Raw genomic sequence first — 15,730 nt, 5'->3', positions numbered from 1 at the left:
TATTATGTGTATGCTTCCTGATTTTCAGCAAATATAGAAATACAGCAAAACAATAGAAGTAGAAAACATATCAACACATAATTCCACTGTAACGCCTAATGTAACTGTAACATGTAGTTGTCTTTGAACTCCTACATATGAGCATGCTCGTCGCCATGGGAACGCGGCACCGCCCCCTAACATGTACAGCAGAGAAAAATCTTTGGTGCTCGTGCAGGAGACTTTACAAATTACCTCCAAATAATATCAAGCTACTTCCGAAATGATACACTGATGCACAAAGTGACACTGAAGTTGTGAGCTAAAAAGCTACAACATGTCTAGAGAGGGAACGTCAGACGAGGAAAATACCTCTTTTTCGGAGGACGACAGAGTAAAGTTTATAGGAGGGGAAGTTTGTCGAATATTGCAAGTGAAGCAGGAAACATGGGAGAAGTGTGTACAAATAGAAGAAAACCAGATAGTTCTTAAAAGCTTCTTTGAAATACAAAGTAATACTACGTGTTTTATCTCAACATCGACTTGTGGGCTAATTGCTTCCAAGGAGGTAAGACCGATAAAAATATCACTCTCAATTTTCGAAAATGTTATAGTGTCGAATGCTTAAGTAGGCTATTTGACATTTAAATTAATTAATTCTACTCTGTAGGTCCCACCTGCTCCAAAGAATAATGCATTCTATGTTCTTAAGAAGAAAGCTCTGCCCATTAATACTGAAAACTGCAGGAAACAACTTCTTTTTGGGCTCGTCTCTCCATCAACACTGCCACAGCTGTCAAACACACTCCAACAGGTGATTTTTCTCTCTTGACCTCTATTCATTAATTCCTATCTAACACAGTTGATAGTAGTGACATGAACTATGAAGGACATAAGATGTTGAGTTATCTTGTTGGTGAACGTATACAAATCTTGTCCAGGTGTGCGTGCCACTTCTGTCGAACAAGAGGAACCACCAGATGTGGCCTAATCTGATGTCTCAAGATATCAGTCAGCATGCAGAGAACATGAGGTGCAAAACATCAGTTGTGCTGGGCCACTTTCTGGGGAAAACCATCCTGCCAATTCCAACAGCAACAGCGAGTATAGAAGGGTCTCAGAGTCAAACTTTCAAAATGTAAGAAATACTCTCGCTCTCACAAATTCTGATTCTGATGTTGCCACAAACAGCTGCCATCTCATATCAACAGAACATGATGTCTTTGAGGAGGCACTCTAACACAAAGTGATTTTCCTATTTTTTTCTTTATAAATGGCTATGACAGGACAGTGGTCCACACCATTGAGTCTATGGTCATTAGTTGGACCCACCTGATCCAAAAGGTTTTGAAGGAGGATTCTGCAGAGCTCCTTCTGCAGGGGCTGAATCCAGGGCCCAGTGCAGAGCTGAACTTCTGGACTTACAGGAAGGATAATATACACAACATACATCAGCAGGTGTGTCCTTTTTTGTTGTGTCATAGTGCCATCAAGCGTGGAAGTGCCATCCTTATGAAATTTGTATGAAACTAAATGTATTTTTCACCCTCCATCCTAGCTTCAGAGTCCTATAGTCCAGAAGATGGTGAACATTTTAGAAATGGCAGAGAGCAGCTACTATCCTACAATCAAAACTCTGATTGGAGATGTTTTCGATGGTAAGACCTTGGGGTCAAGTAGGGGAGATGCAAATAGCAAACAGACTTTGCAGCAGGGCTGAAATAAACACTTTCATATTTTTTTTTAATGTAAATAAGCACTACGAGAAGCCCAGAGTGTTGAGCTTCACCTGCGGCCACTGAGTGCACACGTAACTCAACTGGAGAAGGCGCAGTTTCCACACATCCAGCCCCTCATCCCTCCACTGTTCCACCTGCTCTTCCTCATATGGACCCACAGCTCGTCCTACTGCTCTCCAGCACGCATTGTGGTGCTACTGCAGGAACTGTGTAATCTGCTCATCCAGCAGGTGAGACACATGGGAATCATACCAAGTCAAATGATTGTATGTCTTCTATACCGTATTGTTGTAGTATATTACATCACAAGTTATAGGCTATGTATTGAAATAGAGGTATTGCGGCCGGCTGGGGAGGTCCGCAAGGTCCTCGGTTCGATCCCAGCTTCCGGCAGTGTGCCTAAGTGTCCTTGAGCAATACACTGACCACCAAAATGGCGCACGTGCGGCACACCTACCTAGTACTGTCGCCTCACAGCAAGAAGGTCTCCGGGCCACTCTGTGTGGAGTTTGCATTTTGTCCCCGTGTTCACAAGGGTTTCCTCCCAAAGAATGCAATACAAAAAACATGCAGAAGGACAGACCAGAACTTGGACTTGGAAATGTAATTTGTCATTTGAACTGTCCTCCAGGCCACAGATTACCTTGCTCCTGAGCAGCTTCTGAGAGAGGAGGCAGAGGAGGGCCTGGAGAAGGTCCAGGTGGTGGTGAGAGTCTTAACGTGTTTCAGAAAGCGTTATCAGATTCAGCGTGACATCTTGGCCAGCCAGACCACACATGCATTCTGGGACTTTCCTTCCTCCATGGTCTTCACGCGCTTTGACAGTTTCTTGAACCGCGTCCGGCAGTTAGAGGTGAGGTCATGATCTTTGTGTCCCCTCTTAAAGACATCTTCACTGTGGGTGTAGTTGTGTAATGTGTGTGATTCAAGTAGCCTATGTTTGTCTCTGTGTTGATATGTTCTTCTTGTTATTTTTCTCAGGACTTGTTTAAGATTATACTGGATTTCCAGAGGTTGGAGAAGCTAGAGTTTGGTGGACTCAAAGGCAGAGTGCACAGTGAACAGGCCACGCAGTTGCATAGAGAGTTCCTTGAGCACTGTCAAGTGTTTAAGGACAGTGAATACAATCCACTTGATTACAACACTCAGGTGATGTTTTGTCTTATTTCAGAGTAATTATTCTAAATACAGTGTAAGGTGTTCTCCATTGGAATTGCTTATTGCATGACAAACAGTATGTTTATGGCAACAGGCCTGGTGTACTGTTGCTTCCCTCCACTCAGATATGGTATGTTGATTTAGGCCCTCATTACTGTTTGAGAAATCTGTAAACTGTATGTGTGCCCATAATCTGCCTTTGATCGGTTGAGATAAGATGCTGGAGAGACATGGTTGTTATCAGGCCAATAATCAGTAGGCTATGTCAGGACAAGTGCCCATGGCAATAAAATATGAACTCAGTCAATATTTTAAGCCAGTCAAAACCTAGCAACGTTTGTTACTAACAGCCATCTTTAAATTAGTTAGCTTTAAAGTTTTTGATGCTATTTCAGAAATGAAAAGCATTTCAATGACTGGACGTGCTTTTATTAGGGCAAGGACATGCAATTCAACCCATATTCCATGGTCTTAGCATTCCTTCTGTTAAAAACACATTTGTCTACTTTTTAAAGGAATTTAAAAATGACTATGAGGCGTTGAAAGAGAAGGTTGTGGACTTTGATCGCCGACTGGCCTCTCTTCTTTGCTTGGCCTTAAAGGATTGTTCAGGATTGGAATCAGCTTTCAAGGTGACACTAAGTGATGCTCACGATGATTAATTATAACTGACAATGTTGCCACTGTCATTTTGACTGACTTGTTGTTGTTTTCCCCTGTTGATTAAAAGCTTTTGGCTATTTTCGGACCGTTTTTGGAGAGAGGACTCATCAAGCAGATCTTCAGTCCCAACGTCCAAGTGTTGCTTCAACTTTACAGAGAAGAGTTGGAAAAGTGCAAACACTTATACAACTCCCAGTTACACGGTGTGATAATGGTGTCGAAGAACATGCCTCACATGTCTGGTGCCTTGAAGTGGGCAAAAATGCTGAGAGAACGAATCCAGACCCCTTGGGAAAGTTTCAGATTTGTACTTGACCTGTGAGTGTAATTATCTGCAAATAATCTTACAAACAACTATTAATTTCGCCAATGTGTCATGGCGACTTTATTTGCAATAGTGCATTAGAGTGGGATTAATGAAGCTCAATTAGAACCTTAGAACTGCATCCACAATCTTGTTCCACTCAGGCCAATGGAGGGTGCAGAGATGGAGCTGGTGTACCACATGTACATGGAGATGTCCACTCTCCTCGACCAGTACGAGCAGGACGTCTACTCTGACTGGTGCAGGGGCCTTGACCAGGTCTGTCAGTTCAACCTGGACAAGCCTCTCATCAACAGAAATGATACATCTGGCTTGATATCGGTCAACTTCGATCCTAAGGTAATGTCTGCTACCAATGAAGGTCAATGCAGTTGTTTCATTTTTATTCACCAAATAATGTTCCTTGAAATTGACTGTTTTTGTTTACCCTAGCTTGTAGCAGTCTTGAAAGATGTGAGGTACATTCAGGCTCTCAATGAAACCAACATCCCGGCTGCTGCTATGGCTGTGTATGAGAAGAGACACATGTTCATAAAGGTTTGAAACAGCTAGAGTATCCGAAACGACAACTAATTAGCCTAGAATTCCAAAATACATGCGTTTAATGTTTTTCACTCGGTTTCGTTTGACAGTACATGGGCAGTCTGCAGTTGTTGGTCCAGTGGTACAACACGCTGAAGCAGACTGTGCTGGAGGTGGAGTTTCCCCTCATCAGAGCCGAAATGGCGTCCGTGGACCTGCAGCTGCGCAGGGCTGAGACGGAGCTCACGTGGCAGGACGACGACTGCTGGAGCTTCATCAAAAGCGTTCAAGACGTGGTCCACGACCTGCAGCAGCGAGTCCAGAGAACCAAGGACAACTGTGACGCTGTCCAGACGCTCATGAAAGGCTGGAACAAGCAGGCCATGTTCTGTAGGAAGGACAACAAGAGAGATACTCTTCTACTGCTGGAGGACAGAAGTGACCGTGTGAGCAAGAGATACAGCTCCATGCAGCGGGATGGACACACCATCCACAAACTGATACAGGTAGTATATTCTACCAGTGCATAAGAGCTAGACTGGATAAATCAGTCAGTTGTGATGTTGTCCTAACCGTTGATTTGTGAACCTCCTTGCTTTACTAGGAGAACATGTCCCTGTTTCACGCTGAGCCCTCTTCAGAGTCGTGGCAGTCCTACCTGGAGTACGTGGACGAGACGGTGGTTGAGGGCTTCTTCAGCTCCATCAGCCGCTCTCTGGAGTTCTTTGTGGAGAACATGGAGGCAGGGCCGCGCCAGGCTCCTCTGCTCGAGGCTCACATGATTCTGAGTGGCTCGGCGGTGACCTTCGTGCCCTCCCTGGAGAGAGAGGCGGGGGACGGCTTGTATGAGCTGATGGAGGGTCTGGTCGGAGACATCTTTAAGACGTCGGGATGTGTGAGGAGGGTGGCAGCTCATCTGGACATGGAGAGCTACCAGGTAACGGGCTTTTGTTAGACATTTTTAAGGTAAAACATGTTTTGTGTGGTAATAAGCTAAGACTATGTTTTCTTTCTTCAATTATTGTTACTTGACAGGATGACATGGAGGACATGCTGGATCTCTTAGACATGAGACAGGAAGTCATGGAGCGAGTGGAGGAAGTCCTCAAGAAAGCTTTGGAGTACCAGAGGACATTTGACTGCTACACCCACTTGTGGCTGGACGACCGAGCTGAGTTTCTCAGGCAGTTCCTCCTCTATGGACACTCGCTGACCGCTGAGGAGGTGGAGGCTTATGGAGACGACGCCTTCCCACAGAGCCCGCCCACTCTCGAGATGTTCAGAGAACAGGTGGACCTGTGCTGACATTCCTTTGGCAAATCTCATAATTTTTTAGAGGTTTTCCTCATGCAATTTTATTTGATGCACACTGCTTGCTTTTTCTACAGATCGACTATTACGAGGACCTTTATACACAGATCAGCAAGCGCGAGGACTTCAAAGTGTTTGGGGGATGGTTTCGAGTGGATATCAAGTTATTCAAGAACAGTCTTCTGAACATCGTTAAGAAGTGGAGCTGGTTGTTCAAGGAACATCTCGTGACATACGTCACCGACAGGTAAATGTCGAAGGTCGCTGCCCTGTGCTTAGGATAGTAAACAGTATGGGCAAAGTGATAAATACGCTTTCCTCACTGTTGATACACTGCCCACGTTTCCCTCACAGTCTGAATGAGCTGGAGGAGTTTGTGCGAACCACAGTGGAGGGGCTGGGGCAGCCCGGGTCGAAGGTCGAACATCACGGCTTGGTGGAGGTCATGGGTCACCTTCTGGCTGTCAGGGACAGACAGGTGGCCACAGATAGGTTGTTTGAGCCTCTGAAGGACACCATCACCCTGCTGGAGAGCTATGGAGAGACCATGCCAGACCACATCTACTCCCAGCTGGAGGTGAGGAGCTGGAAAACCCGTTGGCGTATCCAAGTCGATTTGCGAATGTAACTTAAAGAAAGCATTTTGATCGTCTACAGCGGAAGTATTTTTTAATATCAATAATGGACATGGTCAGGAATTGGCTCAACACTACTTGAACGTTAAAACGTCTGTCTTTTCAGGAGCTGCCGGAAAAATGGAGTGGTGCCAAGAAGCTGGCTTTGTCAGTAAGGCATGAGGTGGAACCCCTGCAGAATGCAGAAGTGTCTGTTATACGGCAGTGGTGCATGGCTTTTGAGGTGAGGGAGCAGTGTTTTTTTTACTCATCAGACATTTCTTAGACTTTGCCTACAGTATTTGATCAGAATCTTTCCCTATGTGTGAAAGAGAGGCAGACCTTTTGCATGTCATTCCACAGATGAAGCAGAGCAAATTCAGAGAGAGGTTCAGAACGGAAGCACCCTTCAGTTACAACGCTGGGGACCCATACAGACGTCTGGAAAAAGTGGGTGTTCCAATGTTTAATATTTTTTGTGTTTAGACTGAGGCTGCTTGAAGGGCAGGGGCGAAAATACAAAAAGGGCCCCTACTGCTCGACATGAGGCCCCATGTGTATACACACAGCAGTAGGATGCAGGGTTACAGCTCAGACTGCATTAAGCACTCTCTGCCATCTGAACATTCGGGAAGGGGTGTGTCTAAAACTGAAAACATAATGGTGGAATAGTATGTTTTTAACAATGGGAATGAGTATTTTAACTTTATTGTTTCATCGTTCGCAACCATTTATTTTGTATTTTACTTTCAAATACAGTTATCCTAACTTACTGTACTCTAACCTAACCTAAATGATACATTGGAAAAAATAGGGACAGTGCGGGTGGAGAAACATCAAAATGTTATCATCGTCCCCTTGCAAAAACATAAAGATAGTTGCTAATGGCCATACAATGTGTTTTGAATGTAAGCGGGCTTTGTCTATTTGGCGGCACCCCTAGACTGTCGTCATGGCACCCACTTTGGGGAAGCCTGTCCTAGTAAGGGAGACTGCGGACAACTGCATCTCATTTTCTTCATTGGAATTTTTTTCTATTCATTGCAAGGGCACTTCATGTTTTCTCTCTTGGAAGGGCATCTAAGAGGGCACTTCATAACAGCTCCCCTTTCCATTGGAAGGGCACCCATAGGGAAGGTCAAGTTCAGACCATTGGAAGGGCACCATCACATTGTATCCACTAACAGAGCACTCATTAAGACACATAATTGAATTTTCTTGCTGTTTTCCCATGTGAAGGGCAGCCAATAGGGCACATCCTCTTGTTTTCACCACTCAAGACGGCGCTTTAGTGCAATGTTTTTCAACTGTGGGGGAACCGGGGGGGGGGCTACTGTGTAGTCCTGGTGACTGATTCCATGCTGTTTTCTAGTCCGAAAAAGAGATCCGCGCCCTAGAGAGAGAGATAGTCGAGCTGCAGGAGTCCACCAACCTGTTTGAAGTAACTATCCCTGACTACCGAGACCTCAAACTCTGCCGAAGGGAAATGACCGTCCTGAAGGAGCTCTGGGACATTGTTGTGTACGTGCAGGTAAGCAATCCAACTGGTACTGGGATACTAGTAGCCCTGGCAATGTCACTACAGTAGAAGGACTGGAAAGGGCATTGACCGCCTGCTTATTAACATTAACCAGCCCTTCTCAGAGCCTACCCTTGCCTCTGTGAACAACCGTGTAGCCTTGCAGCCTCCGAATGTCCTAATTTAGCATCCTCAACCCATTCACTTCTGCCGGTGCATCTTTATCTATGCAGTGCAGTGTGGAGGACTGGACAATGACCAAATGGAAGGAGATAAACGTTGACCAGATGGATGCAGAATTGAGGAGGTTTGCCAAGGTGAGGTCACCTAGCTAACACATCACCGCCACTATGGCCTCTGCTGTCTTGCATAATACACCCAGGCAGTGCTTGGAACAGATGTCCTGATAGCTGGGGTAATAATGTGTTTACCTACCTTCTGGCTGTGTAGGACATGCACAAGCTGGACAAAGAGGCCCGCGTGTGGGATGTGTATTCTGGGTTAGACCTCTATGTGAGGAACCTTTTGACGTCGCTGAGGGCTGTCGGTGAGCTGCAGAACCAGGCCATACGAGAGCGCCACTGGGCGCAGCTCATCAGAACCACCAAGGTGAATGAATAAGCAAGCAGAACTCTTATAGCGGTGTACATCTACGGTAAAATAAGATGTGATGAGTGTTTCTGGCCCGTATCCTGGGTGTGTATAAATCTGCTTTATGAACCACAAGCTACTTCTTCCATGTAGGTTGACTTCACTATGACAGAGAAGACTACCCTGGAAGACCTCTTGGCACTACAGCTCCATTTGTTTGAAGAGGAAGTTCGCAACATTGTGGACAAGGCAGTGAAAGAGATGGCCACAGAGAAGGTTCGACCGTTCGGTTTCTATTCATTATGCGCTTAACAGGATCTGCTATATTCAATGGCAATTTGCTATGTCTTATTCTTTTTCATTTTTTTCACAGGTTTTAACTGAGATCAGTCAGACTTGGGCAAAGATGGAGTTTTCATACGAGATTCACTATCGAACGTTGGTTCCTCTACTGAAATGCGAGGCCGAACTAATAGAAACCCTAGAGGATCATCAGGTGAATTTCAAATGTGCTTTGTGTAATAAGTTATTTTAAAAAAATTATCAACGTCAATGTATTACATTTGTAGTGTCAGTTGTATAGTTGTGGTGCTAATGTTATAGTATTATTGTTGCTGTGTTGTGTCACTGTGTCACAGTGTTGAGTGGAGATGAGATTGCACTGGGGGGGTGGTCTGCCTGCCTGGGGGGGTGGTCTGCCTGCCTGTCTCTCTCCAGAGATGGGAGTAGGGAGCTTCTTTCATGCAGCTCCTATTGAGTGGTCTGATTTATGAGTGCCCTGGGAGAGGGGTCTTTGTTAGTGTGTAGCTCATGTGCAGGGGGCTACACACAGCAATTAGAGATCCCCCCTCACTGTAAACAGACCATCACCCTCACCCGTTCTAAAAGGAAACCGCCGGTTCCCATAGTGATTCACTTCAGTGTCTTTTTAAATTCGGCTAGAAAGTGTTAAAAACAGAAAGCAGGGGTTGCAGTCAGAAACATTGTGAAATGTGTGAAATAGAACATTAAAACCACCAAAATAGATATTTTAAATTAATCAGAATCATAGTCTGTTTATTTCCATTGTATTTTTTCAACCTACTGTACTAGGAATTAGCTTTCTTTTATGTTCAACATTTGCATCCAAAGCTCCCTCCATGATGGGTTAAAGCCACTACAGTACGTAAGTCCTCCACAACTGTCCCCGTGTCCCGGTCCCTCAGGTGCAGCTCCAGGGCATCTCCCAGAGCAAGCACGTGGAGCACTTCCTGTCCCAGGTGTCGCGTCTGCAGGGCCGGCTGATGGCCGCTGACTCGGTGCTGCTGGTCTGGCTGGAGGTCCAGAGGACCTGGGCCCACCTGGAGAGCATCTTCATCGGCTCCGAGGACATCCGCCACCAGCTGCCCGACGACGCACGCAGGTTCCAGGCCATCGACGACGACTTCCAGGTACTCCCCACCTCCGCAGTGACCTGAAGTCACATTCCATTTACATAGCGTCACACATTTGCTTTATGTGGAGTGTATATCCTTCTAGGAACTGATGTTGGATAGCGCCAAAACAAAAAATGTCATTGAGGCCACCAACAAACCCCTTCTATTGGAGAAGATAGAGGATCTTCAAAAGAGGTTCATATTTATCCGTTTTGATTTATTTACTCTATTAACATTATCATTCATCTGTTAAAACATAAGTTCTACCTTCATCTTTTACAGATTGGCCCTGTGTGAAAAGGCTCTAGCTGAATACCTGGAGACAAAAAGACTTGCCTTTCCTCGCTTCTACTTCGTCTCGTCAGCAGACCTACTAGACATCCTCTCCAAAGGGAGCCATCCCAAAGAGGTGCGCGAGGATTCTCAAATATAATAAAACTCTGGTACTAGCCTACAGGGCAATGAAAGGAACAGCCCCTCCTACCTCCAAGCCATGGTCAAACCCTATACCCCCTCCCGACCGCTATGCTCTGCTCTTAAGCACCTATAGTATTAGTTTGCTATGTCTTCAGCACTAGATTATGCTCTTAGTCACTTGTTTTAGAAAAGAGATGCATTTGTGAGTTCTGGCAAGTGGTAGTACATTGGCTTTTCCTACGTTAAATGCAATTATTCTAAGTCACTTTGGATAAAAGCATCAGCTAAATGACTGTAATGTAATGTGATGTAATGTAATAATACCACTGCATGATTCTCCTGGCCTCATTTTGTCCATTCACGCTGGAGCTTTAATGTGATGTCTTGTGTCTCACAGGTTACGTGCCACCTCTCGAAATTATTTGATAACATGGCAGACCTCGAGTTCACCGGAGGACAGGAGTCTGACAACGTCACAGTAGGAATGTACAGCAAGGAGGGGGAATATGTTCCTTTCCAAACTCACTGCGGCTGCGTTGGTCCGGTAAGATGACCTTTTGATGTTCCGATAAATCATAGCATGAATACACTTTGTCATAGTTTTGACCAGCTGCAGCTCACCTGGTGTTCAACCACCTCAAGTAAAAGCATCTGCTAAATGACTGCAGTGTAATGTAATGTAATGACCATGTACCGCGAGACCAAACTGTACTATTGTGTAATGAAACGCCAGCTGTTATGCGGCAGGTGGAGGCGTGGCTGACCCGCCTGGAGACCGCCATGAGGGAGTGTGTGAGGTCCCATCTGTGGGACGCCGTGTCCGTGTACGAGGACAGGTCCAGGGAGCAGTGGGTTCTGGACTTCCCTGCCCAGGTGGCCCTAACCAGCTCTCAGATCTGGTGGAGCAACGACATGGCACTGGTGTTCCAAAGACTAGAGGAGGGCTTTGAGTCGGCACTCAAGGACTACAATAAGAAACAGGTGAAATACAATTTTTTTAAAACAACGCCATTTTTTTTATAACGACGCGACAGCCGTCAAACTGCAGATGTAGAAATTACAGAGATCAATCAAAAAAGCCTAGCACGGGGGGTTATGCGGACCTAGTTATTATTCCAACTCGAGTATTACCACATAGAGGAATTATCCCATCCACCTGTAGTGGAGGTAGGGACAGCTGTCAGAGCGCGGACACCTGTTCTATTATCTCACCCTGGTGCCTGGGACCTGTGTTGAGGAGGGTACGTGTGCTGCCGTGTTGAGAGGCTGCGCTCACAGTTGGACATTATCAGGGCTGTCAGTTTCATCAGGAGTACTTAAGGTTAGCGTGCCCTTGGCCGCTTTTTGAATAATCTCCCTCTTTCCCCTCAACCTACGCGGGACTGTACTGATTGGATCTCCTGTCATGCACAACTGGTGATAAATGCAAGCTTCCCTCTGTGTTTTACACAAAAGAGGAAGCCGAGATTACTTCTCATTTGCTTTACAGTTACATGGATGCAGAATACACTACTCTCTTTATATACAATGCACCCCCCCCACCACACACACACACACACACACACACACACACACACACACACACACACACACACACACACACACACACACACACACACACACACTCATTTACCTCAAGCACTTTGATTAATGAGACATGCTTATTTTGCCTGGAGACCAAAATATATGACCTTGATTTGTAAAAGCCAGTGTTCTCTCGGCCGAAAAACAAGATACCATGTTAATAGTATAGCCATCAGTAACCCATGCAGCCACTTCGCCCTGAAATTCAAATTGACATAACGATTGTAAATATCAGACATGTTCATTCAGGGTTGATCTTAAATCGGCGTCTTCCCTCTCCAGATCTCCCAGCTCAACTGTCTGATCACCATGCTGCTGGGGGAGCTGAGTCCAGGAGACAGGCAGAAGATCATGACCATCTGCACCGTAGACGTCCATGCCAGAGATGTCGTAGCCAAGCTCATTGCTCAGAAGGTGAAGACAGCTGTTGGAAATGACAGCAACCCTACGACCCACAATAATCAAGACAAAACTAGTCGTCAGTCCCAAAGGATGAGATGTTCAAAGATGGATATCACAAGTAGCTGCTGAAATCTAATGTCTTGTGTGTTTGTGATCGGTCTTGGAAAGGTGACCACGGCGCAGGCCTTCCTGTGGCTGTCTCAGCTCAGGCATCGCTGGGACGAGGGTGAGAGACACTGTTTCGCTAACATCTGTGACGCTCAGTTCCTTTACTCCTATGAGTACCTGGGGAACACGCCGCGCCTCGTCATCACCCCCCTCACCGACAGGTAGGCCACACCCCCCTGACCTCAGCCCGCTCTGTCAACTCTCAGCCTAATCTCCCAGATCCTCCCGTCCAATCACCTCACTTGGCGTTCGGGCATGAAAGACTAATTTTTTGTCGTCTCCTCCCTCTCCGTGTCGTTGTTGTTGCTGTTATTCATGTGGGCGTGTCCAGGTGCTACATCACCCTGACCCAGTCTCTACACCTGACCATGAGCGGTGCCCCAGCGGGCCCTGCTGGCACGGGCAAGACCGAGACCACCAAGGACCTGGGAAGGGCGCTGGGCGTCATGGTGTACGTCTTCAACTGCTCCGAACAGATGGACTACAAGGTAAGCATATGGAGAGAGAGCCCCCCTGGCGGTGCTGGACTGTCGTTCTGGAGGACAGTCACCCGTCACCGACAGTCGCAGATAACACCGAGCCGAAGGTTCACAGTCACCGCTTGTCACCTCACCGCTTGTCACCTTCAGTCCGTCGGCAACATCTACAAAGGCCTGGCCCAGACCGGAGCGTGGGGCTGCTTCGACGAGTTCAACCGCATCGCCGTGGAGGTCCTGTCAGTGGTGGCCGTGCAGGTCAAAACCGTACAGGACGCCATTCGCAATAAGAGGAAGAGGTGAGGATGTGAACACGACTTTCTGGATTTGGAAACACAAAAGAACAGTTTTCTGTGATCCACAGTTATCTCAGCTCAAGGGTTTTTATTAACAGCTCAACCAATACCGATTCAGGGAATTGGGAACTAGAGTAACTATATTATTATCAGCGGTAAATAAATAAATAAATACATGAATGAATGAATGAATGAATGAATGAATGAATGAATGAATGAATGAATGAATGAATGAATAAACGGATACATAAATAAATAAATAAATAAGCAAATGTATTCATGCATTATTAAGGTTAACTTGGACAGCCCTAACAGTTGTACATATACAGTACTTGGATCATAATCATTCTCAGCGTATACTGTCCCTCATCACTGCATTCCTGCAATCTCTCAGGTTCCTGTTCCTGGAGGAGGACATCGCCTTGAAACCCTCTGTGGGGATCTTCATCACCATGAACCCCGGCTACGCAGGCAGGACGGAGCTTCCCGAAAACCTCAAGGCCCTCTTCAGGTGGGCGTACGGTATAGCCCCAATGTTCCCATGTCCCCCATCTAACTCTATAGTCTGTCCACCGTCTCTCAGCCCTGCTGATTGCGTGTGACCTGTTTCCAGACCCTGTGCTATGGTGGTGCCTGACATCGAGCTCATCTGTGAGATCATGCTGGTGGCAGAGGGCTTCCTCGGTGCCAAGCTCCTGGCCAGGAAGTTCATCACTCTCTACACGCTCTGCAGGGAACTGCTCTCCAAACAGGTGACAAGTCTCAGAAAGCTCTTAAGAAAGTGTTGATTTTGACAGTCCTCCTAACCACCTCCCTGTGTCTTAGGACCATTATGATTGGGGTTTGCGTGCCGTCAAGTCTGTCTTGGTGGTGGCGGGTGCCCTGAAAAGAGGGGACAAGACGAGACCAGAGGATCAGGTGACTTACCGGACCATACGTGACGGACTGCATGTCCGACGTGCGGAACGAAAGGGACTTTCACTAAACAGCCGTGTTCCTAGGTGCTGATGCGAGCTCTGAGGGACTTCAACATGCCCAAGATAGTGACCGAGGATGTGGCTATCTTCATGGGGCTGCTGGGGGACCTGTTCCCAGGCCTGGAGGTGCAGAGGAAGAGGGACCCTGATTTTGAACAGGCAGTCCGGCAGGCCACCCTGGAGCTGAGACTCCAGCCTGAGGAGAATTTCATCCTCAAGGTCAGTTAGAGTTGCAACGTGCAGAAAAGGAAGATGGCGAGACCCATTCATTAAAGACGCTCTGTTCGATTTACTGCACTTTTTGTAAAAAAAAAAAAAAATCCAATATATGCAATAAATAGGTCCAGGGGAGTCATACAGTAACTATCTGTACAGAAAATATAGCCAACGGTGTAGTGCCTGTGGAGCAAATGCAGAATTTATTTTTATTATGAGCGAAGCCGGCCGGGCGCTGAGCCCCACCCCCTGAACGGCACCTATGGAGTGAAAACGCTCACTTGTTTATATCTGGGACACCACTGCCCCATCTAGTGGCCGAAAAAAATCGAACTGAGCACCTTTAAGGAATTAGTGCTGTTTATTAGTGAGGCTGTGAGTCTGAATTAGTGCTGTTTATTAGTGAGGCTGTGAGTCTGAATTAGTGCTGTTTATTAGTGAGGCTGTGAGTCTGAATTAGTGCTGTTTATTAGTGAGGCTGTGAGTCTGAATTAGTGCTGTTTATTAGTGAGGCTGTGAGTCTCCATCTTGTTGTTGGTGTCAGGTGGTTCAGCTGGAGGAGCTCATGGCCGTGCGTCATTCTATCTTTGTGGTGGGAAACGCTGGGACAGGGAAGAGTGAGGTAGGTAAAGATCCTCTACACTCGGGCTGAAGAAATTTCATTTGACATGTCAAAGTCCGTCACCAAAATCAAACCGACGTGGAACCTCTCTGCTTTTGACAGATATTGAGGACGCTCAATAAAAGCTACTTTAACCTGAAGAGGAAGCCTGTCTGGAATGATTTGAACCCAAAGGCAGTGGACACAGATGAGCTTTTTGGCTTCATCCATCCTGCAACCCGAGAATGGAAAGACGGTAAGCAAGGAATTAGAAATGGACTGAATAGCTGACTCTCTGTGAGAAAAGGTATCTACAGGCATACTAGTTAGACACTATAAATGGTGTTCGCAGAGAACAGACCTCCACCCATGAATGCATTTTGCGTCTCTGTGTGTGCACACACGTGCGTGCGAGCAGGACATGTTTGGTATTGATGCATTTGATAGGTCGAGAGCTTTATGCCAGTCCAAACCCTATGTCACTGTGATCTTCCCACGTCAAGATATGGCCGCCTCAATCCCCCCCATTGACAATGAATGGTGGTAGATTTTTCGTTCCTGAGCCAAAGTGAATTGAGGTGAATGGGCAGCCGTGGCGCCCCCTCAGGTGTAATGCGGGCTCACCCACACACACCCCAGTCCAAACACTGTCTCTAGCACCCCCACATGGAGAGCTGGCTTCACTCAAATTGTTGTTTTAGTTCGTCAATCTTCCCCTGTGATTCGGATCCACTCCAAAATGTAATGGGTTCTAAGT

The 15,730-nt window shown here is 46.4% G+C and overlaps 1 protein-coding gene across 1 annotated transcript in view; it reads left to right on the top strand.

Moving 5' to 3' along the window:
* Positions 1 to 316: 316 nt before the first annotated feature.
* LOC311312184 (dynein axonemal heavy chain 11) overlaps positions 317 to 15,730 on the top strand; it is a gene marked incomplete at both ends in the record, with an annotated part of 38,006 nt that continues 22,592 nt past the window's right edge. The window contains 38 exons of the mRNA XM_084442054.1: positions 317 to 373; positions 921 to 1,117; positions 1,227 to 1,437; positions 1,538 to 1,637; positions 1,737 to 1,948; positions 2,350 to 2,571; positions 2,700 to 2,867; positions 3,392 to 3,508; positions 3,607 to 3,857; positions 4,008 to 4,203; positions 4,297 to 4,401; positions 4,497 to 4,892; positions 4,991 to 5,323; positions 5,422 to 5,676; positions 5,775 to 5,944; positions 6,052 to 6,274; positions 6,439 to 6,555; positions 6,675 to 6,761; positions 7,684 to 7,842; positions 8,064 to 8,147; positions 8,281 to 8,439; positions 8,575 to 8,697; positions 8,795 to 8,917; positions 9,627 to 9,851; positions 9,940 to 10,031; positions 10,119 to 10,245; positions 10,651 to 10,797; positions 11,001 to 11,234; positions 12,120 to 12,251; positions 12,408 to 12,568; positions 12,739 to 12,895; positions 13,037 to 13,182; positions 13,574 to 13,690; positions 13,793 to 13,931; positions 14,005 to 14,097; positions 14,181 to 14,375; positions 14,917 to 14,994; positions 15,097 to 15,229. Of these exons, the coding sequence (XP_084298180.1) occupies positions 317 to 373; positions 921 to 1,117; positions 1,227 to 1,437; positions 1,538 to 1,637; positions 1,737 to 1,948; positions 2,350 to 2,571; positions 2,700 to 2,867; positions 3,392 to 3,508; positions 3,607 to 3,857; positions 4,008 to 4,203; positions 4,297 to 4,401; positions 4,497 to 4,892; positions 4,991 to 5,323; positions 5,422 to 5,676; positions 5,775 to 5,944; positions 6,052 to 6,274; positions 6,439 to 6,555; positions 6,675 to 6,761; positions 7,684 to 7,842; positions 8,064 to 8,147; positions 8,281 to 8,439; positions 8,575 to 8,697; positions 8,795 to 8,917; positions 9,627 to 9,851; positions 9,940 to 10,031; positions 10,119 to 10,245; positions 10,651 to 10,797; positions 11,001 to 11,234; positions 12,120 to 12,251; positions 12,408 to 12,568; positions 12,739 to 12,895; positions 13,037 to 13,182; positions 13,574 to 13,690; positions 13,793 to 13,931; positions 14,005 to 14,097; positions 14,181 to 14,375; positions 14,917 to 14,994; positions 15,097 to 15,229 (6,241 nt within the window). The remainder of the gene's footprint in view (positions 374 to 920; positions 1,118 to 1,226; positions 1,438 to 1,537; positions 1,638 to 1,736; positions 1,949 to 2,349; positions 2,572 to 2,699; positions 2,868 to 3,391; positions 3,509 to 3,606; positions 3,858 to 4,007; positions 4,204 to 4,296; positions 4,402 to 4,496; positions 4,893 to 4,990; positions 5,324 to 5,421; positions 5,677 to 5,774; positions 5,945 to 6,051; positions 6,275 to 6,438; positions 6,556 to 6,674; positions 6,762 to 7,683; positions 7,843 to 8,063; positions 8,148 to 8,280; positions 8,440 to 8,574; positions 8,698 to 8,794; positions 8,918 to 9,626; positions 9,852 to 9,939; positions 10,032 to 10,118; positions 10,246 to 10,650; positions 10,798 to 11,000; positions 11,235 to 12,119; positions 12,252 to 12,407; positions 12,569 to 12,738; positions 12,896 to 13,036; positions 13,183 to 13,573; positions 13,691 to 13,792; positions 13,932 to 14,004; positions 14,098 to 14,180; positions 14,376 to 14,916; positions 14,995 to 15,096; positions 15,230 to 15,730) is intronic.

This window comes from Borostomias antarcticus (assembly GCF_949987555.1).
Source record: "Borostomias antarcticus genome assembly, chromosome: 8".
Lineage (NCBI taxonomy): Eukaryota > Metazoa > Chordata > Actinopteri > Stomiiformes > Stomiidae > Borostomias > Borostomias antarcticus.
Note: the sequence above shows the minus strand (reverse complement) of the source record. Positions and strands in the feature narration are given on the sequence as shown.